General features: G+C 43.9%; 7 protein-coding genes across 9 annotated transcripts; 4 read left to right on the plus strand and 3 right to left on the minus strand.

Moving 5' to 3' along the window:
- Nucleotides 1-285: 285 nt before the first annotated feature.
- Nucleotides 286-7,787, minus strand: LOC108049987. Of its 3 annotated transcripts, XM_017131447.1 has the most exons (7): nucleotides 7,675-7,787; nucleotides 7,476-7,607; nucleotides 6,009-6,140; nucleotides 4,953-5,359; nucleotides 1,579-1,741; nucleotides 1,327-1,515; nucleotides 286-792 (listed from the first exon to the last, which is right to left on the minus strand). In XM_017131447.1, the coding sequence occupies exons 5-7, from the start codon at nucleotides 1,693-1,695 to the stop codon at nucleotides 613-615; spliced, it is 486 nt and encodes a 161-aa protein (XP_016986936.1). In that variant the 5' UTR covers nucleotides 1,696-1,741; nucleotides 4,953-5,359; nucleotides 6,009-6,140; nucleotides 7,476-7,607; nucleotides 7,675-7,787; the 3' UTR covers nucleotides 286-612. The 3 variants fall into 3 exon arrangements, with proteins under 3 accessions (XP_016986936.1, XP_016986935.1, XP_016986937.1); XM_017131446.1 differs by lacking the exons at nucleotides 4,953-5,359; nucleotides 6,009-6,140; nucleotides 7,476-7,607; nucleotides 7,675-7,787 and adding an exon at nucleotides 4,120-4,210; XM_017131448.1 differs by lacking the exons at nucleotides 4,953-5,359; nucleotides 6,009-6,140; nucleotides 7,476-7,607; nucleotides 7,675-7,787 and adding an exon at nucleotides 4,114-4,199.
- A 62-nt stretch (nucleotides 7,788-7,849) lies between these two features.
- LOC108049986 (peptidoglycan-recognition protein SA) lies at nucleotides 7,850-9,435 on the plus strand. Its single transcript, XM_017131445.2, has 3 exons — nucleotides 7,850-8,258; nucleotides 8,808-8,926; nucleotides 8,988-9,435. The coding sequence occupies exons 1-3, from the start codon at nucleotides 7,960-7,962 to the stop codon at nucleotides 9,170-9,172; spliced, it is 603 nt and encodes a 200-aa protein (XP_016986934.1). The 5' UTR covers nucleotides 7,850-7,959; the 3' UTR covers nucleotides 9,173-9,435.
- A 248-nt stretch (nucleotides 9,436-9,683) lies between these two features.
- On the plus strand, nucleotides 9,684-13,328 carry LOC108049984 (putative ATP-dependent RNA helicase BoYb). The gene has a single exon (XM_017131444.1). The coding sequence runs from the start codon at nucleotides 9,732-9,734 to the stop codon at nucleotides 12,942-12,944; it is 3,213 nt and encodes a 1,070-aa protein (XP_016986933.1). The 5' UTR covers nucleotides 9,684-9,731; the 3' UTR covers nucleotides 12,945-13,328.
- A 394-nt stretch (nucleotides 13,329-13,722) lies between these two features.
- Nucleotides 13,723-21,512, minus strand: LOC108049983 (DNA-directed RNA polymerase II subunit RPB1). The gene is made up of 4 exons (XM_017131443.1): nucleotides 21,089-21,512; nucleotides 17,802-20,045; nucleotides 15,493-17,737; nucleotides 13,723-15,274 (listed from the first exon to the last, which is right to left on the minus strand). Exons 1-4 carry the CDS (start codon nucleotides 21,167-21,169, stop codon nucleotides 14,175-14,177), a joined length of 5,670 nt encoding a protein of 1,889 aa, XP_016986932.1. The 5' UTR covers nucleotides 21,170-21,512; the 3' UTR covers nucleotides 13,723-14,174.
- A 433-nt stretch (nucleotides 21,513-21,945) lies between these two features.
- On the plus strand, nucleotides 21,946-22,739 carry LOC108049947 (transmembrane protein 242). Its single transcript, XM_017131354.2, has 3 exons — nucleotides 21,946-22,121; nucleotides 22,195-22,436; nucleotides 22,497-22,739. Exons 1-3 carry the CDS (start codon nucleotides 22,055-22,057, stop codon nucleotides 22,626-22,628), a joined length of 441 nt encoding a protein of 146 aa, XP_016986843.1. The 5' UTR covers nucleotides 21,946-22,054; the 3' UTR covers nucleotides 22,629-22,739.
- Nucleotides 22,740-22,967: 228 nt separating this feature from the next.
- LOC108049946 lies at nucleotides 22,968-23,696 on the minus strand. The gene is made up of 2 exons (XM_017131353.2): nucleotides 23,438-23,696; nucleotides 22,968-23,376 (listed from the first exon to the last, which is right to left on the minus strand). The coding sequence occupies exons 1-2, from the start codon at nucleotides 23,640-23,642 to the stop codon at nucleotides 23,039-23,041; spliced, it is 543 nt and encodes a 180-aa protein (XP_016986842.1). The 5' UTR covers nucleotides 23,643-23,696; the 3' UTR covers nucleotides 22,968-23,038.
- A 185-nt stretch (nucleotides 23,697-23,881) lies between these two features.
- LOC108049968 (uncharacterized protein T19C3.4) lies at nucleotides 23,882-24,919 on the plus strand. The gene has a single exon (XM_017131397.1). The coding sequence runs from the start codon at nucleotides 23,980-23,982 to the stop codon at nucleotides 24,763-24,765; it is 786 nt and encodes a 261-aa protein (XP_016986886.1). The 5' UTR covers nucleotides 23,882-23,979; the 3' UTR covers nucleotides 24,766-24,919.
- Nucleotides 24,920-25,075: the final 156 nt, after the last annotated feature.

Genomic DNA, 25,075 nt, shown 5'->3' on the forward strand with positions numbered 1-25,075 from the left:
GCTTGCCAAAATGTGGCATAAAACACGGGTGGCATGTAGCTAAGACTAAAAGAAAGGCTACTATGTATGCATAAAATTTCTTTCTCGTTAATTACGCTAGGTTAAGTTCAGAAGGCACTTAACAGATTCCAGTGAATAAAATATTAAAAAAAAAAAAAAGAAAGCAGTTCAACAGCCGTTAACATTTAACAGCGGGGCCAAAAGTATGCAATACGTTCCCAACTAAATAATCCACAAATAAGCAGTAAAACAGTGGAAACACAATTGAACCGAAATTCAAGCAAATTTTTAGAAAAACATATAGACACACATCTTTATTCGAAATACATGACAATTGCTTGGTAAAAAAGAAAGTGAGACAAAAAAAATGTTGTATACATCAGTAAAAATAAAAGTAAGTGTAACTAGCGCCACAAAACGATTCACGGTACAACAAAGATTCCGCCGCTTGGCACCCACTTTCTGTACATCTACGCCTGGGCCATGGCCTCCTCCGTTCGCCCGATGGTTAGATGTGGGAAGAACAAATGCTTCGAGATTGCTGATTCCCCTTGAACACTCGCCGAGGGGCTGGGAGTTGCCGAGTGGGCGGTGGGTTTGGTTGGTTAACGCTTAAATGCCGCGGTAGGATCGGTGGGCCAAGAAGGCGCTGATGAAGTACAGCACCGCATTGACCAATCCCAAAACTCCGGCCACCATATAGGCATCGTGCTTCACGTCACGCAGCCGGATGAGCAGGAAGGTGGACGAGGCCAGGATCAGGATGGCGGCCACGCTGTGATAAATCAGCTCCTGCAAACAAAATGGGTGATATTTGTATATTGTGGCACCAAAAAGTATAGTTTTCTTATAACGGAAAGTAAGTAAAAGTAGAGAACAGTATTTGTAAATAAATAACTCTAAAAAAGACAAGACACTTAACATTGACGTTTCCAATTATCCCTAAATCTAATTTGGAATCTCGTAACATTCCTCAAACATCACAATATGAAAATACGTGTTTTAATAAGTAAAATGCTTTGTTAAAAAATAAGTTTCAAATTCAATTACCATCCTAAGTTTAAAAGATGTGTAATTTAACATTTCCTTACTATACGTTTTTTGACATGCTCTTTTAGAACACCTAAACTAAGGTATGTAACTCACTTAAAAATTCATTCTATGATATTTTGTCCAATTATTAATTATTAAACACTAATAATATTATTTATATATTATTATATTAATTGGTTTTTTTTTAGGGAAAACAAATGTTTATACACTTGCTTATGAACGAGACAGCATTAACTACATTAAGGACATTTTTGTAACTCGAATAATACTCACATAGATCGTCTTGGCAATAATGCCTCCCGTACTCAGCGACGTGAGACAGGCGAGGAGTAAGCAGAACGTTCCTATCATAAAGGTGACGGCCATAAGATACTGGAACAGATCCTGCTGGCCCCTGCTGTAATAGTTGCGGTAATCCTGATAGTTATATGCCAGAATTCCCACAATGGCGGCACCAATGATCTGAACATCACGCAATTTAGTTAGTTGGTTTTAACTTAATGGCAATCTTGAGAATTAACTCACCAGCTGGAAGAGCTTGAGAATTCCGGGGAAGGTCTTCAGATAGCCCGTGTTCAGGACGATGTAGGAGGTGTTGGTGGTGCTGGTGGTGGTGCGGGTAATGGTCACTGAGTGCGACATCTTGGCTTTGTTTCGGTGGTGCTTTTCGGGGTATTAAAGGTGGGGTCTGAAAATGACAAAACAGATATGGTTTAAAATAATAGTAAAGTAATAGAACAGAACGATTTTTATATCCGTTTTTTCTTTTTAAATTTATCCTTCCTTCTTTAAGTTAAAAAGTTAACAATGCTAATTATTTTTATTAAAACTTTAAGGCTACATAAAAGTTTAAAAATCAAATAAACATTTCATAATCAAAACATTTCATTATCTTTTTTGGAATGTTTTGAAAGTTAATAATTTCAACTTTTCATATATTTTAGCAAGTACTGAATTCATCGTGCGATCTATGTGGGTGACTCATGCCGAATATTTCTACATGTTTTCGTTTCATGACAGAGACCTCTCCTGATAATTAAAAGTAAACGAAAGAAGTGTGCAATAAATGTGAGTAATGTCTCCTTGTTTTTCCACAGATCTTCCAATATCGTTATTCATATGGCGTGTTTTTGTTCTTTTGCCCAGCTGTTACAGATCGAACGCCCTTGCCACGCCCATCGATCTGCACAGTATCCACACAATGTTTGTGTATTTTTGGCCATCTATTTGTTGCTGTTTTTGTTTTGGATTTTTGGTTTTTGTCTAATTTTAAAACAATTTTCAATGCCGGCCTCGCGAGCGTACGAAACTGGGCAGGCGAAAAAGCGCCAAAAGCGTTATTGAAGCATCAGCGGCAGTGGGAGAATCGGAAAAATCTATTTACTTGACCGACCCCCCCTCTCAACAAGTCTTCCCCTCCCCCCCTTTTTCGGGGATCGGCAAGCGAACAAAATAGATAGATCGCCCGTCTATATGTTCGCCTAGGAATGGAGACGGTCAGATGTATACACATATACACATATGTTATACCCGGTAACGTCATGAACTTAATGGTCCGCTGCCTGCTGTTCGTTTGAAAAGCTGAGGAAAAGCGATCCCGAAATTGGGGCACACACTTAGAGTGTACAGATGCTGTGGGTGGGTTTAATCGAGAATATTTGCAAATTCCAGAACAGCTCCGTTTCGCCGTTTGACTTGATTGATTCGTGGAATGTCAGATCTGGTAGGTTGAGCGTTAATAAAGACTTTATTCTGACTTCAATACGGGGTCCAATTTGTTTACAATTAAATCCAAAACATAGTAATCAAGCAAATTAAGCCAAGCTAAACAAATAGCTGGAACAAATTAAACCAAAGGAGTTTGAGGTTTACAAAAACAAAACACCTTTTATAAATTAATGGCCATTTTATTTTAATATGTTCTTTAACATTTTTACTAAATGTATTATGCCATAATTATTTATAATAAATAAATGGACCAACTTCAATAACAATAAAGCATAAACTGGAATTGATAAATAATCACAATATTTCAATTTCATTAACAGATCGGAAATAATGATCAAGAGATACATGTTTTCAATATTTAATAAAGAAAATCTCAAATCAGGAATAAAATAAATTAAATAAATGCTAAGAATTTCAAAAATCTATAGAACTTTTTAAGTAAACAAGAGAACCCAAACCCCGAAAACAAAAACAAAACGTGTTTTCAAAGTCTAATGGGAAGTGGAATGGGGTTGGATTTTAGAACTTAGGCCTTCCTCAAAATCGGCGGCGCATTATTCAAGACGATGACGCCATCGATGACGCAATAAATTACACACAATGTTGATGATGATGCTCATCAAAATTCACAGAAGTGATGTTGGTATGTACTACATGTATGTACATACATACATATGTATATCCCAGGGGTGAGGTAAGGGGTTGATAAGGGGTGTGGCCCCAATTCCAAAGCGTCAAACCGAAACCAAAATTAAAAACAAAACACAAAACAAAAGAGAAAAAGAATTGGAGCCATGTGCGACATTAGGCGAAAACAAAAAACTAAATATTTTGAATGATGATTAGGCGGCGGATTTCCGCTAAAGAATCAAATGGGCCTAAACATGATATCACGACTTCAATACATATGTACATATGCTAACCAACTTGGGCAACAGGTTGTTTGGGCCCTTCGAGGTTTTTGTTGGTAAAAAAGATGAAAAAGGCCGCTATTACCAACTTCTAAATGACAAAATCCAATCAATGAAGCGAAGAAACCAGCTTGCTGATAAGAATATTCCCCTACTGCATTCGCCAGCAAACACGATTCGCATTCGTTTCGCGGTTTCGACCTCTGGAAATGATATCATCGCTGCCAATAATAATGCAGTTTAATGGCCAAACAGTGAAAATACTTGTAGAAAAAAATATCAACATTTTATTGCACAGCAAATTACCGAAAACTCAAAATCCTCGCGCTTTTCGAATAATCAAAAAAAAAACACATATAGTACCAGCCAAAAAAAAAAGTGTGTGCACCTCTATATCTATAGCTTTCGATGTGGATCTTACTCTTACTTTTCTCAAAATTCGACGTAGGACTCGGCCAACTGGGTTTTCTCGCACTTTTGGACTGGACAGTTGCGTCTTTTCGCGCGCACGTTGCAAACGAAACTGAAACCGAAACTGAAAAATAAAAGCGTTTGGCTGCTGCTTCTGCCTCTGCCCCGAATTTGCGTCGCAGTCGACGCAGCTGTGAGCGAAAACAAAACAAGAGGTAGCAGAAGGCTTCCAGACGGATTTACTGCCTCCCGACCCAGCGGATGCCCTGGAAAGAGGCAATCACCCAAAGGTTATCGGGTATGATAAAGGAAACTCTTAAGATTGGTAACCATTTTGCAAAGCTGTCAGAAATTTGCCTTGATTCCCATACATGTTCTAGATTTCAAATGCATCATTGCATTCAGTAAAATATCTGTATCTTAAGGTTGTAAAACTTACAAATAAGTAAGATTTTGAAACTTAATTTTAACACCTGACCAGTTTTTAAGCCAAAAATAAAATTCAAATACTTAATATTTGTACATTTTTAGTTCCTTTATGGCTATTATAATATAAACAATCAAGTGTTTCTTCAATGTTAGTCACAGAGCCACAACTTGTAATCAAATGTACAAAGGAAATAACTTAAAAAAATAAAATTCTATTTTTAAACAAATTTCTAATGTTCTCGACAATATGAAATGATTAAGAGGTTTTTCAGGCATATCATTTTGAGTTAAAAATAATTATAAAAGCCACAAACATATTTCAAAAAACGGTTTAACCGAGTTTTGCTATCAAAATATTGGGTTGGTAATATAACTATTATGAATTTCAAGGTACTATAGTAGTATAGTTGTATGACTAACCTTGTCCAAGTCAATGCTACCCGGTGGTGATTTCGTCCAGGGCATCCGCAAGGCAATTCAGCCAACGCCAACAAGTTGTGCTCGCTGAAAGGCGGCGACCGCATTGACTTGGCTGTGTCTGTGACTATCGCGGTATAAATGACGCCTGACGTCATGATGTCATCGTGTGAGCGGCGGAGCGGTGGAGCGGCCAACCTTAATATTTGTAATCTTCAAGTGCAACTAGGCCCCAGCCACGCCCCCTTGACACTGTTCATTAGCCGCCCTCCGATTGGCAATTAAAAAGAAAGGAATTAAACTTGGTAGTCGGTCGGTGGTGGACCATCAAAGCTCCTCAAACTTTTCCTCTGACTCAGCGCCACATGAGTGTAGAGTAAACGGAGTGGGTGAAGGCGAAAGAGAGTGCACTGCAAGAAATAATTGTACTTTAATGTCATAGGAAAAACTGTACATATGTATATGGTATGTTGACATACCTATCTTCGTGTTTAATAAAGCTTAGGTCCGTTATCTATTCTTACTGCTAATCAAATAAATCGTAAACATTTGATAATAATAAAATAACTTTTTGCTTCCTGAATATCTGATACAACTGCTCAAGAACCACATTATTATTAAACGAGAAACTGATGTTTGAATTGACTTTCATTGAAAAACAAGTATAATGTTACATTTTTTTATTAATCTGAGTTAAATATTTGTTTTACGTCTATTTCTCAGAAAACTCTTACTTGAACTTGCAGACATAACATTTTAATTAAAAATTTGTATGTAGTTTTTCTTGAATAAGGGCTATTTTTGGTGGTATCATTTTAAATTAGATCATTCTTTTCTCTGTGTACTCGTAAACTTTTTGAGAGAGAGGGCTATGAGTAATGCAGCAAATGCGGAGCCGGCGCCGCCCCAGTGGGTGGCAGTTATCAGCCAAATAGCTTTTATCAATAACTCAAATAAAACACAATGAATGAGAAAACAGAGCTCTTCAAGCTGGCAGCGTAATGCAAAAGCAATGCGGATCGCCTTCGGAGGGGAACCTTAAAGCATGCAAATACTCACCATGAGTAATAGACAATTTATAGAGACAAGGCATCAGAAACATGTCCACCGGATGGGGGTCAATCATAAGCTTCCATATAAAAATATTGTTTGTCTTTCCCGGCAAGTATTTAACCAACTGCTTACTTTTACCTTTAATAAAATATAAAACTAATTAAGTAAAAGTAATTCTTAAAAAGTATTTAAATAAAAGGTAGCTTCATTATCAAAAAAGTAAAATAGAGAAATTTTCCTTTTTGATTGAGGTTTTGAAGAAGAACAGCTTTATTTTCAAGCAACGAAATAAAAGATATTAAATTAAAAATAAATTTCAAAACACAGAAAAAGGGTGAATTTTCTTACAGAGTAGCAACTAATACCTGCCTGTCTTTGACCCAAAAAATGAAATGGCTCCTCCGATAAATAATTAAAATGTTACCAACCTTAAAGCCATGCCTTTATATTCCATTTTAAGGAGAAATGGGTTCGTCGTTGCCCATTAAACAGAAAAGGGGGCCATTAGCACTTCGGATTCTCAATTATTTAATTGCATGGATCACTGGTTGAATGAATGTTCGACATGTCGGCATGCAGGTCGTGCTTATGAATACTTGTGGGCGAGGCGAGTGTTTATTTTTTCGGGTGTCTCAATGTGTTCGCTTAGTACATGCAAGTGTAATCAAGTCAGGGTAATAATAAAATATATTTCTTTTCTTTCTTTTGCTCTTTTTAAAGAACATTTTCTTTATCTGCCTGCGAACATATAATGACGTAGGCATTCAGAGGCATATGTTTAATTATTCAGAAGCAGCTCCACTATCTTCTGCTCTACTTTCTTATACCCTCCTACTATATGACTCAACTTCAAAAACCTAAGAAAACGTTAAAGTAGTTCCCCTGAACAGAAAAATATCTAAGATCTAAGGAAAATGTCCTTGTAGTGTTTTTAGTCTCTGTCTAGTTCTAAGGTTTTTTTCATATCAATCTTTTTCATCTGTCTAAATCTCGACTTATTGACTGAACTGAACTGACTTGTATGTCCAGAGAGGTCCTATAAAAAGAAATAAAAAAAAACGTCATTGTTAGGAATAAAGGCATATTTAAATAGATTATTTTAAGTTTCAAGTTTAATTTTCTAATAATCTGAAGTATTTATGAAGTACTTATTTACTTTACTCTTACTTTACTTTACCTTACTTTACATTTACTTTTTGTAGACATAAGGGAAATAATTGAATTAATATCAACGTTCAAAATAATGTTTTTAAGTAATCTAAATGATTTATTGAAAAAGTACTTAAGTCTTTAAGGTATTGTTAAATAAAAAAATATACACCATTCAAAGGACTGTGTTCTGATTATAAGCAAACCTTAAAATATTTATATATTAAAGGAAAATAAATGTTATAAGGAGTATGTACACATTTTGAAAACTGTAAAAGATTCTTGAGTCCTTAAAGAAAAAAAGGAAAGCAGGTAAATACTTACATTTGTTTTGAGAACACTTTTTAAAAACCCAAGCAGAGATCACACTTAAGTATTGTATTGAATGATGTTGTTGCTGTTCCTACGCTCCAAGTCCCCGTTATCAGCCAATTGTTTCTGAGATGTTTAGCTAATCTGTAAAATAAATTGGTTATAAGTACATTATATTATAATTTATAATCTAAGTCTTAGCGTCACAAACCCTTTATTACTTCTGGGAAGCATTCGTCACTAGCTGGAAATCGGAAATGCCAACGCAGATCGGTTTGCAACCTGTTTTATATGATGCTACAGAAAAAGAACCGAACAAAGAACGCGGAGATCGGAAGATCGGGAGATGGCCAGTGGACGGGAGTCCCCTGTTGCTCTGGCGGATCGTAAGCTCTGGAATAAATCGTGAAAGCTCGGATCACTGGCGGTGATAAAACCTGCTGATAAGCCAAGCCGCCGAGAGCAGTTCTCATCCGGCATTAGATCTTGGCACACAATGTTCCCCGCTCGCTTTTGTTCGCTATTATTTGTGGTGGTGCTGGCGGTGATTCTAGTGATAGTGACCGCCGGAAGGCCGCGACATCGGCCGGACAATTGTCCGACCATCAAGCTGAAGCGCCAATGGGGCGGTAAACCATCGCTGGGCCTCCATTACCAAATCCGACCCATCCGCTTCGTAATCATCCATCACACGGTCACCAGCGAGTGCAGCGGATTGCTCAAGTGCGCCGAGATTCTTCAGAACATGCAAAACTATCATCAAAAGGAGCTGGAATACAACGATATCAGTTACAAGTAAGAATAGACATAATTTTAGACATAAATACATAACCAGCGTATTATACATACATATGTCAGCTCCCAATTCGTTTATGCTTTTAATAAGTAATATGATTTTATAAATATTTATATTAAATACTTATTTATAAGGATGTGGCTTTCAACAATGCCATATTATCACAAAAGTGGGAACAGGGATAAAATTGTATTACATGTAGTATATTTTAAAACAACCGGATTAGAAGAAAACAAGTTCAAATTAACAGGAGTTCTTAACTCAAAAGTATCCACAAATTAAGATTTAAATTTTAAGACTTTAAATAACTTTTGTGATTTGGCTTATAAAATTGATTTAAATCGGTAGGCTACTTCTGAGTGAGGCACAGATGTCGTAAATTTATATTATAGGGAGAATGGGTTTGAAATTTTCAAATAACATTCGGTAGGTAGGGCTGTAAAATAATAATTTTATGATACTGGAATAAATAAACTTAGTTTAGTGGTGTAATTAAGATGTAATTTTAAGTTCAACTAACTACCAGTGTAACCGGCGATCTTTTATAGCTTCCTGATTGGCAGTGATGGCATTGTTTACGAGGGCACTGGCTGGGGAATTCGGGGAGCACACACCTATGGCTACAATGGCAATGGCACGGGCATAGCCTTCATCGGAAACTTCGTGGGTAAGTGCTAATCTAATCTTCTCCTCCAGATGGAGCACTATATGTCCACAATCCTCGACAGATAAACTTCCAACGGATGCGGCTCTGCAGGCGGCAAAAGCCCTTCTGGCCTGCGGGGTGCGACAGGGGGAGTTGAGCGAGGATTACGCTCTGATCGCAGGTTCCCAGGTGATCAGCACCCAGAGTCCAGGACTGACGCTTTATAATGAGATCCAGGACTGGCCGCACTGGCTCTCAAATCCCTGAAATTTCACTTAAAAAACTTGTCATATTTTGGAAATTTGTTCTGACGGAAAGCTTCGATAACCGATTGACGGACAGCTGGGATGAGATTACAGTTATCAATAATGGCCTTCCACTACACTTACATTAAAACAACGGATTACTCGCGCATATTATCTTAAATTCCAATTTATATAAATCGTAATCTCATGAAAAGCACTTATAACGAGTTTTCATAAACTGACAGTATATTATAGTAAAACAATTAAATTCAATTTAAAACATTACCTGTGTATGTATTAAAAATTTTTTAATTGAAAAGGATAGAACCTCAAAAATATGCAAATTAAAATTATATATACTGTTTTTTTGTTTTTGAGTTTTCCCCTATGTTCTCAAACTGCTATGAATAATCCATTTTAATTGGAAATTGATAAGCCTTTCTATTAAAAATGCTCAGTGCAAATATTACCCGATTCAAAATGGCGTCGTAAAGCTTATCGATAACGGATTCCAGGCCGCAGGCGCAGCCAACTTAACTAAGTTTTAAACTTGCCTGTAGTTTTCCAGTCCAAAAAGCGCAATGCACATTATTTCCGACGAAAAGCTTGCCAAAATAATGGAGGACTTGGATAAGATCAGACAGAAGAGCACCAACAGCTCCGGCACTTCGAGCAGCAAGGACACGGACTACGAAGTCGGCGACGCCTACTCTGCGAAGGATGCCATTCGCCCACTGGTGGTCACCAACTGCTCCGAATATGTGGTGGCACATGCGAGAAACGAACTGCGTCCCGCTCGGCAATTCGCGGAGGTCTCAATGTTGCCGCACATCCTGGACACGATGAGGAAATTGGGCTTGAATAGACTGCTGCGCCTGCAGAGCTACACATGGCCACATTTGGCAGGAGGAGCTGGACATGGGGCGATGATTGTGGGAGCTCCAGGTAGTGGTCGCACTTTTTCGTACGTGCCATCAGTTTGTCATGCGGTATGCAAGGCCATACGGGAAAGCAGAAGCAGGCCCAAGGATCTGGAGCCGGGATCCTGGCAACAGGAACAGTATGGCGCCAAAGCCTTGATCCTTGTGCCCGATCTGCGTCGCGTCCGCCAGGTGAGCGCCCTGTGCCACGCCCTGCTGCGCAAGACATACAACGAGGAATGGTTCACGCTCACCCTCAATGTTCCCTCGACCAAAAGCTCGGAGTTCTTTCTGCGTCTCTTGAACGGAGTAGGTTGCCTGGTAGCCACTCCTGCCCAGCTGGTCTGGTTTTGGCAGGAGGCTCCCGGTCTAATGCGCTTCCCCTGCCTTCAGTTTCTGGTCTACGATGATGTGGATCTAATGTCCAAGGAGCAGCTGATGAACGCGCAGCAGGTGCTGCAGGAGATTCTGCCCATAACACACTCTCCCCAAGTGGTTATGGTTTCCCAGACATACAGTCCAGAGCTAATGGCCAAACTAAGCGCGGTCAATCATCAGCCGGCTCTTGTATTCGGCGATATAATGGAGGCAGCTCTGTACGGCGGAACACGTATTCGGATTTCCCTGGTTCCCTCATCAGCCAAAGTCAATGCAGTGATCCAGATGCTGCAGCAGCGCCCACCCAACGATTACCGCACGGTGATTTACTGCGTCGATGATAGGGACATGCAGCGCCTAGTGGTGGCTCTGAAGGATCAGCGCTACAATTGCCTGCCCTACTACCAGAATTCGGACATGGAGGTTCGCGAGCAGGTGCATAGTTGGCAGGCGAATAGTCGCGGCGTGATCCTGCTGTGCACGGACAACTGCCCAGAACTGATCATCCGAGATGCGCACACCCTGATCCATCACGGCATGAGCATCTCGTGGAGCAAGTTTAAAATGAGGCACCTTATGCTGTCCGGCAATCTAAGCAACAGTTTGGCTGCCGAAGTCGGCCCTGTGAAAGTGTCACTGCATTCGCTGGTGCTTATGGACGACAGCAACCATCGGGAACTGCCGCGTCTCGTGGACTTTCTTCAGCTGCATCAGGAGGTGGATCCCGGCGTAGTTGCGCTGGCCAAGCGTATACGCCAGGAGATGGATAAAGCCAGGAGCGAACAGAAAACTCTGTGCAGCCAGATTCTAGTGCTGGGAAAATGTTACGATTCCGTGTGTGAGAATCGTCATCACGTGACCCACTCGGACAGACGTCCTGATTATATTCCCGCATCTGGAGATGTAAAGGTAAAGCTGGTGCAGGTTTACTCGCCGACCCATTTTTGCGTCCGTCTACTAGAGCACATGCCGCCCCAAGGCACCTGGAAGACGCTGCCCTATCCGGCAGTGCAGGAGATGCGCATGCAGCTGATGCTGAATAATGAGTCCCCTCGCTACTGGCCACCTGTGGTCGGAGTCATCTGTCTGTACAACACCACATTCACCAAAGAGCGGGTACGCGTGCTGAAAGTGGCGCCCATACAAAATGTGAACATAGTCCAATCTAATTTGTCGGTGGAAGTCCAGGCCCTAGACGCGGACACGCGAATCTTTGTTACCGACTGTGGACGACTGTTTGAGTGTCCGGAGGCAATGCAGCGGGAGCCACCGATGGCCTGCGATCTGCGGCTTCTCGGCTTGGTGCCCTACTCCGGGGAACGCAGCTGGACTGAAGAGGATTGCCGCAATGTGAAAGGCATGCTGACCCAACTACCCAAGGATCATTTTCTTCAGGCCAAAATTCAGTTCGCCACCGCAGGCACCCTGTTCGTCCGGAATCTGGTGGCCATCGTTTATGCGGGCCAATTCAAAGTGCATCTGCGGCATCTGAATCTTGCCCAGAAGCTGATAAAGTCCACTTTGGCAAAAAGATGTGAGGAGGCGACCAACATGATCCTGGACTTCTTCGAGGAGGTATTAATACAAGAAAAGGAAGTGGAGGAGGAGAAGGAGGTTCAGGAGTCCAAGGAAAACGCGGAGAGGGAGACGCAGGAAGTAGTGAAAAACGAACTCGAGAAGAACAAAGGTACCATTTTAAGCGGCAGATGCCTACGACTGGCGCAGGTGGCCCTTGAGGTGGGCAGGGATAATCAGCTACAGCCAAAGTTACAGGAAACTAGATCCACGATCAGAGACGCATCGAGTAACCAGGTAGAAAACTATTCGGGTAAAACAGAAGAAGACGCCAAGCCGCACTCCAACGAAGACCAAGTTTCTCAGCTGTACGAGTGCTTAATGAACTGCGCCCGCCTTCAGTTGGAAGATAAAAAAGAGCCGGTAAAGGAGTCCGGTCAAGTGCACAGCGATCCAACTGAAGTCCTTAATCAAGTTGTGATACCAATCCAACTACCAGACAATGTGGTGCGACCGTCGGTGACCTACTATCAGACCACTTCTACCTTGGAGTTGCATGTGTGTCTGCTAGAAGATGATTACGAGTACCAAACTATGCTCCTCGGATCCCAGCTTTTCTTTAGGGCAACCTCAAAATCTTCGGAACTGATACAGCAGTTCATTCTGACTCTTAGATTCCCAATCGATAAACTACGTCATCACATCCGCGGACGCACCGTGTATATCAGTATCACAAAGTCGCTGGCTTACATCGTTCCGCTGGAATTTGGCGAGTACTCATTCCTTAAACCCAATCACGATGGGTTTGGCAAGATGTATGATTCCCGAAAGAGTGCACTGAAACAATTAGTTCGTGATCTGAGGGATTTCGGTTATTCGAAGCCAGAAGCGGAGTTACAGAATAAGAGCGACGAAAGTGAGGACGAAGATCGGAATCTGGATGGGATTGAACGTGTAGACTACAACGAAATATTCGACTGAAAAACTAATACATATTTTTTATCACAAATTCGTTTCTTTTTAATTAGACTGCATGCTTAACTCACTGAAATATTAAAAACTCTTACAATGGTTCGACAATCATTTCAACTTCACGTAGCGAACGGATTTAATGTTTATTTTTAAGATTGCTTACTTAAAAAGTATAATCTATGTTGGAAACAATAATCGATTTATTATAAATATGCAAATGCATGGGTAAAAAAGACAAATATTAGATTGTTTGCATATTAATGGTTTTAATAATTCTGTTAAAAAGTTGAAGTTTACCAAAAAGAAAGTTTCCAAAAACAAAAGGATCAAACAATGTTTTTAAATAATTGAACAGAAAATGAATGAAATAAACAAACTGGAGTTTTTGAGTAATTTTTTTTTTTATTTAATAATTTTCTACTTATTTTTTTGTGTCATCATTTACAAAAAGTTTTCGGTTTTGGTCATAAAAATATATATGAATATATAGATAGTAATATATGCATGTCTGCGGTCTTTATACTTATATACGTAGTTACGAAACGTTTCTGGCTGCAGACATAACTTGTGGGTGATAACATTTTGCTGGCGAAAACAATTAAGCCGGTTAATTAAAAAATAGTACAAATGGAAAACGCTATATATAGTGTTTGGTGTTTACTGGTTAAATACGCACTTAAGTAATCCCATTTATCCTCTTTATGCTTATAAACTATAGTCTTGCTACTAACTTTAGACCAGAAAAAAGAGATGTAAAAAAAAAGTTAAATATCCATTGCATAGGAGTGATAAGCCACTTCAAAGTAAACAATTGTATACACAACAGTTAATCAAAGAATAAATGTTGCATCCTGTTAGGCATTTCAATTTGTATCAATGTGTGCAAATGAGAATGGGGTAAAATTCACATTTCCATAAAACTGTTTCCGAATTTTTTAGATACGTTTTAGACACAATACTTGAAAAGTAAAACTATATCCATTGCGAATTATGCATAACCTAATTGAAATTGAAAATGCAAGCAGTAATGCCTATCTATTGCGGGTCATATCTGCTATGTTTTGAGGACTTTAAATTGTTAAATTCGCCCGACTCCTTGCGGAGATCGATCGCAGACGTGCTGGGGCAACTGCCCCCGTCCTTCCCCTTCCGAAGATCGATCGCAAACGGGTCTTAGCTACGGTTCGACCGCTCTGGGGACCTGGACGTGCTGGGGGAACTGCCCCCGTCCTCCTTTCCTCAGTCGTCGCTCTCCTCGAATGTAGGACTGCTGGGCGAGTAGGCCGGACTTGTGGGACTGTAATGTGATGGCGCCGTCGGCGAGTACATCGGTGACGTGGGCGAGTAGTTGCGGGCTGTGGGCGTGTACGTTGGAGACGTCGGCGAGTACTTGGTGCTGCTCGGTGAGTAAATGGACATGTTGGGCGAGTACCTCGGACTCGTCGCCGAGTAGGTCGATCCTGTGGGACTGTATTGGTTCGAGGGTGAGTGCTGCGGCGAACTAGGCGAATACAGCGGTGAGGTCGGCGAGTACTTGGGCGAGGCCGGCGAGTACTGTGGCGATCCTGGGGTGTATTGCGGTGATCCTGGCGAGCCATCGTACGACGGTGACGGCGGCGAGTACGTGGGCGATGTCGGCGAGTACTTCACCCCCGTCTGCGAGTAAGCTGGCGAGGCCGGTGAATAATGCGGGGAGGCTGAGTAGTTCGGACTGGTCGGCGAGTAGGAGGGTGTTACGGGTGTGTAGTTCGGACTCGTCGGCGAGTACGAAGGCGACGTGGGCGAGTAGCAAGGCGATGTAGGCGAGTAGGAAGGACTTGACGGCGAGTAGGATGGTGATGTCGGCGAGTAGGATGGTGAATTGGGTGAATAATTTGACGAGCCAGGCGAGTACGCATTGCCCGGTGAGTACATATTGCTGCCACTGCCAGCAAATGACGGACTCGACTGGAAGTGCGGCGTGGGCGAGTACACCGGAGATGTTGGCGAATATCCAGATGAAGAGGGCGAGTAACCCGTCGACTGGGGATTGAAGTTTGGTGTTGCCGACGCGTAACGTGGACTTGCACTCGCATAAAGCGGTGATGTCGGCGAATAGTTCGGACTTGAAGGCGAGTAATTGGGCGAGGCTCCGCCGGGCGATGAGGCCGTGTAGTTCGGACTAGTTGGGGAGTATGACGGGGAAACGCTCGGCGAAGCCGGGAAGTACGGCGACATCGAGGGGCCCGGTGAGCTAGGCGATGAACCCGGATGAGCTGGCGACCAGCTAGGCGACATTCCGGAGGCATCCGAGGCCGCTGAGGGTGAGAAACTGGGTCCGCCGGGAGTCATGGCGCTTACTGCAAACACAAGAAAGAAAGAGAAGGAAAATGTTAGTTGGGGATATCGAAATAAAGTGGAGAAAATACGAATATTATTCCATAACATAATTTAATAAATTTATCATTAACATAATTTGTATGCAAATTTATTTTAAATACTAAAGAAAATAAAAATTGACTAGTACATTAAATAATGCTCACTACAAAAGCAAGAATAAGACAATAGGATAACTTACCATGGCCTGGTGGCGAGAAGTAACGCGGCGTATTGCAGTTCACCCACGGCGTCATCGGTGGCGTCATGCTCGGCGTGGATCCCCCGCCGATGAACATGGCGGCGCCGCCCAGCATACTGCTGCCCAGCGTGTTGGGAATCTCGATGCCGAAGCGACACTTCTCCGCATCGAGCAGCAGGTCGAAGCAGCCGGTGCCCATCTTGGGCAGCTGGCCCATAATAATATTCTCGGACACACCTCTCATGGGATCCGTTTCCGCATGGGCGGCGGCGTCCATCAGCACGTCCACCGTCTCCTCGAAGGAGCAACGCATAAGGGCACCAGTGTCCTGTCTGTTGATGCCGTGACGGGTGATGGCCATCAGATGGCCCTTGGCGGTCATCACGTCGCACAACAGGGCCAAGTGGCGGTAGTTCACGTACAGGCCGTAGAACTGCAGCACGGCGTTCATCTCCTTCTCGACGGACTTTCGCACCGCCTCGATGCCCAGCACTTGGAAGATCTCGCAGATATCGTTGGAGGATGTCCGGATGGGGTCCACGTCGCGCTCGGACAGTACCTTCATCATCGAGGTGCCGTCCGTCTCGAGCAGCCACTCGCCAATGGCCTTGAACTCTCCAGTCTCTGTGATCACGATGCGCTTCTTGCTGTCCGTCTGCGGCAGATGCATGTACACCTTGCCGATGGCCTCAATGCCCTGCAGCGTCATGTCCGACAGCATATTGGCCTCAATGCAGCGCAGGAACATGTCGTCCTCCATCTTGTCGACGGCCTCGTCCTCGTCCTGGAACTTGTTCTCCTCGTTGTTCATGATCCTAATGCGCAGCACCAGCTTGTCAGCATTGTCGTCGTTGAAGATGCAATTGAGGTCCTCACCGAAGCCCACGTTGATCTTCTCGGCAATCTGTTCCATGGTCAGCTTCTTGTCCGTCATCCGCTTGCGATCCAACTCGATGCGGAGAAGCCAGGGCGAGATGCGTGTGGGATCAAAGTCGGGCATTTCGTAGTAGACATTCACGAACTCCTGATCCTCGGATATCACCGTTCTCTGCGGATCCGGATCGTAGTAAATAGCCGTATTAGCAGTCACCTTGCGCAGAGTGGTGTGTTCCAGCCGGCACAGCACGTTCTTGGCCTTCTCCGCATCGCGGGCAGCACCGCCAGTAAGGAATACGGTTAGCGACGGAGCCTTGGGTTTCTTGGATATATTGATAATCTCCTTGAGACGCGGCACACCCAGTGTTACGTTCTTCGACGATACACCAGCGAAATGGAAGGTGTTCAGTGTCATCTGTGTAGCGGGCTCTCCCAAACTCTGAGCGGCCAAAGCACCCACCATCTCGCCGGGATTGGCCTGGGCCTGCTGGAAACGCGTCTCGATTTCTCCGATCAACCACTCAAAGGCCTCTGTGGACAGACGGAACTCCTCCGACACGTATTTCGTGCACAGCGTGGAGCGGATCAGACACTGGAACAGTAGCGTGGCGTTCTCGTTGGCCTGCTTTGATATCCGATCATTGCCAGTCACAATAACACATCGTTCTAGCAACCCCTTGACGCCCTTGATCACTCGCATGGGCGAGAGATCCGTGGGCAGGCGCTTGTTGATGTGGAAGATCTTCTGCACGTTCCAGATCATGCGCTGCAGGTTGCACGGCAGTACCACCTTGGAGTCGCCGTTGGGGAAGATTTGCCGCAAGCTGTCACGATCGGCGACCAGGCGATCCCACTCCGCCTCCAGTTCCTGAATGGCTTCGCTGCTGTCGGTCATCTCCTTGATCACATCGTCAGTGAACACCTTCCTCATGTATCGCTCGTTGCTCCAGTCGAACTTAAAACGTTTCTCAAACGCCTTGTTCGACAGCTTCACCGTGGGCATGTTCTGGAACTCTACCAGCTCGCCGCACAGACCGTCCTCGCCGTAACGCAACTGAATGAGCTGACCCACCGAGTTACGCACTGTGCCATCGTAGTTGACCATCACCGACTCCATAGCCTTTATAAGACGACGCTGGATGTAACCGGTTTCAGCTGTCTTCACAGCGGTATCAATAAGACCTTCACGACCGCCCATAGCGTGAAAATAAAACTCGGAGGGCGTCAGGCCGGCAAGATACGAGTTCTCCACGAAGCCACGGGACTCGGGACCGTAATCGTCTTTGATGAAGTGGGGTAGAGTGCGCTTGCGAAATCCGTAAGGGATTCGCTTACCCTCTACGTTCTGCTGACCCACACAAGCAATAACCTGGAAGAGAAGTAAACCAATCGATTAGATTTATTCGAAAGGAAAGCTCTAGGTAATAACTCACCTGAGAGATATTAATGTTGGAACCCTTGGAGCCGGACACCACCATAGCCTTTAGATTGTTGTACTCTGTGAGGGATTTCTTGGCCGAGCCACCAGTTTTGTCACGAGCATCGTTCAGAATACGGTTCACCTTGTTCTCGAAGGTCTGACGCAGAGTGTTACCCGGCGTCGGCTCGAGCTCCATGTTGTGGGCCTTCTGGATAACGTTTATCACGTCGTCCTTGGCCTTCTTGATGGCCTGCTGGATCTCGTTATAGGTCTGCGGATCGGCAATGGTGTCACCAATACCTATACTATGGCCCTCGAGAAGCAGCCAATTGTTGATCACGGTCTGAATGTTGCCGTAGAACCGGCCGGCGATGTCGTGACCGAGTTCCAGGAAACAAATATGCAGCAGCGAACCGGCCGAAGTACCCAGCGTCTTCTTGCAGAGAATGCCCATGATGAGTTCGCCGTGCTCCACCATTACCTTGGTATCGCCGGGCGATATCCACTTGTACGGCCCATCATCCTCCTCGTCCGGATGCGTGGAATGCGTACGTATCATGTTCACGTTGCCGGGGATGATCAGGGAGAAGATCTGTTTGCCCGTCCACAGGGGTCGTGGCTTAAGAATGCACGGCTGCGGCATTTTGCCGTCCCACGTGGGCAGGAACATCAGCAGATTCATCACCTGCTCGCGCGTGATGAACACATCACGCTTGGTCATCTTTCGCACCGCAGTCAGTGTGTCCTGCACGATACCCATGACGGGTTTGTTCGCCTGAGGCGTGATGATCTGTCTGGGTGTGATGTGGATGTTCTCCACCTCGGCACGCGTCTCCATTGACTGCGGAACGTGCAGGTTCATCTCGTCGCCGTCGAAATCGGCATTGTATGGCGATGTACACGAGAGGTTCATACGGAACGTCGACCAGGGCAGCACCTTCACCCTGTGCCCCATCATACTCATCTTGTGCAGCGTGGGCTGTCGGTTGAAGATCACCAGATCATCGTCGCGTAAATGTCGCTCCACCTTGTAGCCGCACTGCAAATGTAGATCGGAGGATTTCGGGTGGAAGCGCAGATCAATACGCTCGCCATTGTCGCGCACAATGTACTTGGCTCCTGGATACTGTGAGTTACCTCTCCGCACCAGCTCCTGCATGCGATCAATGTTGAACGGAGTGACCAGCTCGGGGAAGGTCAGATTCTGGGCAATGGAGCGCGGCACACCGACCTGATCGATACGCAGATTGGGATCGGGGGTGATGACAGTACGAGCGGAGAAGTCCACACGTTTACCCATCAAGTTGCCACGAATTCTGCCCTCCTTGCCCTTGAGACGCGCCTTGATGGCTTTGAGGGGCTTTCCGGATTTCTGCATGGCCCTAGGCATTCCGGGCATGTCATTGTCGACCAACGTGGCCACGTGGAACTGCAGCATCTTGATGTTCTCCTGGATCACGTGCGCCGCCGCTCCGCTTGCCTCGTTCTTCCGCAGCTCATTGTTCGCCTTGATGATATCGGACAGCTTGTGGGTCAAATCGTCCTGATTCTTCGCCGCACCGAACATCACTACAGCTGGACGCACGGCCAAAGGTGGAACGGGCAGGACGGTAACGATCATCCAATCGGGCCGCGCGTACTTGGGGTCCATGCCCAGAATGAAGCACTCCTCATCGGTGATGTGCTTGAGGATCTCCCAAACACGTTCCGCCGACACCACGATCTTCTTCTCCTGCGAGTCCTCGTTGGGATGCTTCCACTCGGCGGTGAGATCCAGTCCCGTCCGCCGGATTGACGGCTGGTAGTGACCGCAACCGCCGTGGCCGGGCTTTTTGTTTGGATCCGGCTGCTGGTTCTCCTTGGTCAGGTCCATGTCCTCGCCGCCCTCGCAAATCGTCTTGCCCTTGCACAGATCATAGACGTAGGCCAGACGCTTTCGCGGCTGTCCTTTGGACTTCATCACGATCTCCTTGATCTTCGGATTGTGGGGCGAGACTAACATTTTGGAACAGTAGAAGCATACGCAGCGCAGGATCTTGATTGTCTTGGTGATGAAGCCGATGTGGAACACTGGTTTGGCCAGGTCGATATGTCCAAAGTGTCCGGGGCATTCGGTCATGTTGCCGGCGCACGTCTGGCAGCGCGACGTCCTGTCGATGACACCTTGCCGCGGATCCATCAGACCTCCCAGTTTCGGACGACCGCCCTCCATCGTCTCGGCGAACTGGACGCCACCCTCTGTGACGGACATGCGGCGCTGTAAGCAGGAAGGGAGTTTCATGAGTATCATGATCCATACTTTATTTAATAGACTTTAACATCTATTTCTGAAATTCCTTTAAATTGTTTTTCTTCATCATTTTTATTGAGAATATTTGGTAGGTTCATCTTGACTTCGTTTTCAATTCAGTTAACATTCTTCCAATATAAAACTTTTTGTTTATTTAAGGTACTTGATAAGTGTAGCAATACAATCAGAAGTAAACATTACGTAAGATTTTGTTGTAGTTAATCCAAATAATGTAATACCCTAAGTATTGAGATCAACAAAGATTCAGTTGGAAAACGATTCTAGTATGTACAAAAACAAAACTTTTTCCAAGTAAATGTTAGTGATTAAGTTTTACTTTACCACAATAGGTGTTGATTATTATCTAGGTAAACAATTATTATTTCATTATTTCATGTAATTTTTATCATGATTTTGATCCCGTATTCGATGGAAGACGATGAGTCACACAAAAGGCAGATTGAAAAGTATATAGAATAACCCACATTAAAATAAAATATCGGTAGGATAACTTGTTGCATTTTCTAACAACTGAAAACTATTGTTACCCTCGTATATTCCATTTATGGATGACAAATTAAGAATGCTAATGACTTTCACTTGTTACCATAAAATTCTAATTTTGTAAGGAATTTCTTTTATCTAAGATCCATGAAATACAATCTGTCATACAGAAAGTACATAGCATTGGAGTTAACATTAAATAACTGTAACTTCTTAAATCCGTAACACTCATTACAACAAAAATCTATATTTACTCAGCTCAGCCCTGAATATCCTAAATATAGAGGATGTAATCCCAACCCAGATCAATCCACATACAACTTTCAAAGCAGACCCAAATCAATATCATTGGATTTAACCTCGTACAAAGGGCAACAACACATGTGTATATTAAATAATATCCATTTATTTGCAAAACTCCCACAGAATGCGTTGTGGGTGATTGCGAATTTGTATTCTAGTTTACAATTTTTTTTCAACATGGCGTCGGACGGAGCTGCACTTACAATTTCATCAGGTGACAATATGCCGAACTGTACGCGCTTAACCTGGCGCAGAGGCGCCTTTGAGTCCGTGGTGGTACTCATCCTGGTCAGCGGCGGAGGTGGTGGCCACTAGCGTGGGGGAACCAGTGGCGAAGGCGACTGCGATTCGCAGAAAGTGGGGCTGCTTTCTGTTTTTCTGCTGCGTCGTCACACTTTTCACCTCGTGCAGACGAACAAAAAAATAGGAATTTGCACGACGCGGATTTTGCGGGGGCGTGGGCAAAAACAAAGCGGGGTAAACAATCACTGTTTGTTGCTGGCTCCCTGGCCGTGCATTCTATAACTTTCGTTCTCTACAGGCGGTTGCGAGTGCGAATTTCCCCGTTTTTTACGCGATGCGATGTGAAAACGCGGACAACGCCGACCAAAAAGTGTGACCGCAGCGACTTTCAGAAACACCACGGAAGAATACGGTATGCGCGGATGGTTGCCAGATAAGTATCTAAAAAGCTGTTTATTGACTAGCTAGATTGTCAGACAGCAAATAAATTGCAATTGAAAAAACAAAATTGTTCAATTTCGCTATTTTCATTTTCAAAATAATTAATTCATCTATTGAATGCAGTTTGCATTGGCAACATGAAAGTTTCGACATAATTTGACTATGAAACAATCTGTGGATATTAAGGAACCCAACAATGACAGCGCAGCGTTACAATTAAAAATACATACGTTCAAATTAAGGAAATCGCGCATAAAGGTTTAATTTGTATGTTTATAAGGTAAATAAATTAAAAGAACAATTTTCAATGAATTTAAGTAAAATAGGCCAGGTGGCAACCTTGTTTTTAGTGCTGGTCAACGACAGCCGAAGCAGTGCTGGGAAATTGCGGCCGGTCAAGTCAAGAGCGGTCAATCAGCTGTGCGTTTAGATTTGGTTAATTACGACAATACATCGCAGTAGCAGCGCAGAAAAGCAGTGGAACGATGAGCGAGGCCGGCACCAACGTGGATGCAGTGGCGGCCGAGAAGGAGCGCAAGTTTCGCATCCAGGGTGGGTTGTCCTCTCCCAACTGGCACTTATTCCCCTGACCTGACTGAGGTACACCTCCTCCTCCGCTTTGCAGCCGGCGCCTTTCTGGGCTTAGTGGGTGGCGTATCCGCTCTGTTTGGATTCTCCCGCACGCTGGCCACCGCGAAGAAGACGGACAGCAAGGTCCTCCAGCAGGCTGGAACGCGGCAAGGAATGATATTGATGGACGAGGGCGCCACCTTGGCCCTGCGGGCCTTGGGATGGGGCACTCTGTATGCCGTCATGGGCACCGGCGCCTTCTGCTACGGCTTCTGGAAGCTGTCCGGAGCCAAAGACGTGGGCACTGCCTCCAGTTGGCGACTAGAATTTCCAACTAATGCTTCCGTTCTCTTGCAGTTCCCGGAGTTTCGCCTCAAGATGGGCAACGCACTGCCAAGAATCACCAAGGACGAACCGCCTGCCAGCCGCACAGACTTTGAGAGCCTCACAGACCTCATGAAGTACCTGGCCGCCTGGAACAAAGAATGAGCAGCTCACAACCACACAATTTAAATTAAACCTAACGCCTAAGTAGACAATAACATAAACCAAAACCGTTGTTAACTTGAGTTTATATACAGGCAAATATTTTCTTTTCAATTTGATCGGTTTTCATTTTAGTGAAGAAAGCAAGCTAGTTATTGTTTATTTTCTTAAAGACTGTTTAATGTCAAGTTGCATTATATACATGTCAGTAAGTCTCAAAGTTTCTGTTCTTGATTTGACCAATTTAATTGATTCGCGGAACTTCTCATTGTGTAATGGAGTTTTAAAACCGCTTTTCAGATTAAAGTAGCTGAAATGTTTGTCAAAAATCATTAGGGAAACTTTACCGATCATAGGTTTATTTATTAATTACAAGGCTATATTATTTCCATATTTATTAATGACTTTCATCGTTAGCCAGCTAGATTTTGGTGGAAGGCGTTGTTGACCATGTTGTTTCGCAAGAACCGATACTGATCTTCTATGTTGTCTTGCAGCTCCATCATTTCCTCGTGCTCTGCCTGAAATCGGGTGGCGATATTTATAAAGTCTAGGGAGCCCCGTACGAAGTTCTGCAAATTGGGGCCCTGATCGAGGTACCGCTGCTGCTCTTCGTTGGGTTTGTAGTTTACTGTCCGATTGCCCAGATCCAGTGCCGACTTCATCACGAAGTCGAAAAACTTTTGCTGATCCTTTTGGGCGCGCTCCTTGTACTCCTGCAACGCCTCTTCCTGCGAGTTGGGTCCCCAGACTTAACAAGAAACTATAGATGTAAGCATATCCCTGATTTTACTGACCAAAAATCAACTTACTTTCGTCTAGGTCGATGTTGAATAGAGTGCTGGCCTCGTAGGGTCGGGGCTTCAGGGTCGTTTCCAGCTGGGCGGGCACATCCTTAAGTTCAATGTCGGATAAATCATCGCAGGAATCGGCACTCATGCTGGACACGTTATTCAATAGAGCCGACGAACATACAGTCGTTATTTGTGGTTTTTCTGAATTTTTATTTGGCTCCATCGCGTCGCTTCTTGTTTTCAAAACCGTTAACAGTGTTGTAAAGCGCCGCTGCTTGATGCATATGCCCTGGGGGCCAGTGATGCCTCGCCGATTTATATCCCATCTATTTTTTCCCATGCATTTTTTATTTCTTCTAAAAATGTTCAGATTCAAGTCAATATGTAGTTTTATTTTCTTATTTATTTCTTATATACTGTCAACAAACGTTGCAAGCTGAAGCAGGCGCTTCCTCATATTTCATTTATTCACATACCAAATTCATATACCAATTCGAGAACCAAATCCCAGAAATATTTTCAGCAACTCCAAAATTTTTAAGTTCGCCATATTTAAAACCATGATTTATGCGAACGTGGTGCGCCTGATTTCCCTACTGGTGGGCTGTTTATACCCGGCATTCGCGTCCTACAAGATCCTGAATGGTCAGAGGCGAAGCGATGAGGTTGAACTCCGCAGGTGGTTGTCGTACTGGATCGTTTATGGTGTTTACGTGGTTTTTGATTACATAACAGCCAGTCTGGTGACATTCATTCCGTTCTTAAACGAGATCAAGCTTCTCTTCCTCTTCTGGCTGCTACCCACAGTGGGTGGCGGCAATGAGGTGATCTATGAGGAGTTCCTGCGGTCCTTTTTCAGCAACAATGAATTCTCCATTGACCAGGTCGTCACCCATGCCACTTTGACAGGGGGTGAATTAGTGGGCCAACTTTTGGGCTCTGTTCTTGGGCAACTGATGGCCATTGCGGACAGCTGGTTCCTATCCCGCGGACAACGCCCACCCCTTCATATCACGCCCAGCATCGAGGATCTCGTCAACGACGTGATAGCCAAAAGGCAGTTGAAGGAAAAACGAAAGCAGCAGGAAAACCTATCTGATACCATTAATGAAGTCCTGGGAGAAAAGAGTGATAGGAATAGCACTTTGGCTAGTTTGGATTTACTAGACGAATCGGAATCGGATCTGCTGATCCTTAAAAATCATATTGCCAGTCCCAAAGATAAACCCCAAACCCCGCCGAAGCCAATGCGTCCGTCATCCCTTTGTAACCAGGAAATGGATCTTAAGGCGGGGTTCAATCAAAATCGATATAATCCTTTACCCGCAGAAGTTGAATTATCATAGAAAAAAGTTTCAATCAGCAAAATTATTCGAATTCACAATTTTGTTTAACACACAAAAGTGTTAAATTAGATTAATACACATTTACCCTGTATCCAAATTGCAAAAATAAGCTAACAGTACCGTTAAACAATAAATTTACAAGCAACCCCAGAAATGTATTGTTTCCGATATTACAAAATCTCTGTAAATCTATTTTTCTTGTAAGTAATAATTAATAATAAAAAATACACCAAAAAAGCACATAATCCACGTTTAAACGAAAACTGCTACAAACATTAGATTAATAAACTTGGTTGTCAGCTATTTTTTT

This window comes from Drosophila rhopaloa, unplaced genomic scaffold (genome assembly GCF_018152115.1).
Source record: "Drosophila rhopaloa isolate 14029-0021.01 unplaced genomic scaffold, ASM1815211v1 contig_3, whole genome shotgun sequence".
NCBI lineage: Eukaryota > Metazoa > Arthropoda > Insecta > Diptera > Drosophilidae > Drosophila > Drosophila rhopaloa.

Bases quoted from the DNA above. Each gene is read 5' to 3' on its own strand.
- LOC108049968 (XM_017131397.1), top strand. From the start codon at position 23,980: ATGATTTATGCGAACGTGGTGCGCCTGATTTCCCTACTGGTGGGCTGT.
- LOC108049947 (XM_017131354.2), top strand. From the start codon at position 22,055: ATGAGCGAGGCCGGCACCAACGTGGATGCAGTGGCGGCCGAGAAGGAG. The intron at 22,122-22,194 runs GTGGGTTGTCCT...TCCGCTTTGCAG, and splicing joins GCGCAAGTTTCGCATCCAGG to CCGGCGCCTTTCTGGGCTTA. The intron at 22,437-22,496 runs GTGGGCACTGCC...GTTCTCTTGCAG, and splicing joins AGCTGTCCGGAGCCAAAGAC to TTCCCGGAGTTTCGCCTCAA.
- LOC108049946 (XM_017131353.2), bottom strand. From the start codon at position 23,642: ATGGAGCCAAATAAAAATTCAGAAAAACCACAAATAACGACTGTATGT. The intron at 23,377-23,437 runs GTAAGTTGATTT...TTTCTTGTTAAG, and splicing joins CAACATCGACCTAGACGAAA to TCTGGGGACCCAACTCGCAG.
- LOC108049987 (XM_017131447.1), bottom strand. From the start codon at position 1,695: ATGTCGCACTCAGTGACCATTACCCGCACCACCACCAGCACCACCAAC. The intron at 1,516-1,578 runs GTGAGTTAATTC...CGTGATGTTCAG, and splicing joins TTCTCAAGCTCTTCCAGCTG to ATCATTGGTGCCGCCATTGT. The intron at 793-1,326 runs GTGAGTATTATT...TTTTGTTTGCAG, and splicing joins TTATTGCCAAGACGATCTAT to GAGCTGATTTATCACAGCGT.
- LOC108049983 (XM_017131443.1), bottom strand. From the start codon at position 21,169: ATGAGTACCACCACGGACTCAAAGGCGCCTCTGCGCCAGGTTAAGCGC. The intron at 20,046-21,088 runs GTAAGTGCAGCT...TCCTGCTTACAG, and splicing joins TATTGTCACCTGATGAAATT to CGCCGCATGTCCGTCACAGA. The intron at 15,275-15,492 runs GTAAGTTATCCT...TTGTGTTTGCAG, and splicing joins CTTCTCGCCACCAGGCCATG to TAAGCGCCATGACTCCCGGC.
- LOC108049984 (XM_017131444.1), top strand. From the start codon at position 9,732: ATGCACATTATTTCCGACGAAAAGCTTGCCAAAATAATGGAGGACTTG.
- LOC108049986 (XM_017131445.2), top strand. From the start codon at position 7,960: ATGTTCCCCGCTCGCTTTTGTTCGCTATTATTTGTGGTGGTGCTGGCG. The intron at 8,259-8,807 runs GTAAGAATAGAC...GATCTTTTATAG, and splicing joins TACAACGATATCAGTTACAA to CTTCCTGATTGGCAGTGATG. The intron at 8,927-8,987 runs GTAAGTGCTAAT...AATCCTCGACAG, and splicing joins CTTCATCGGAAACTTCGTGG to ATAAACTTCCAACGGATGCG.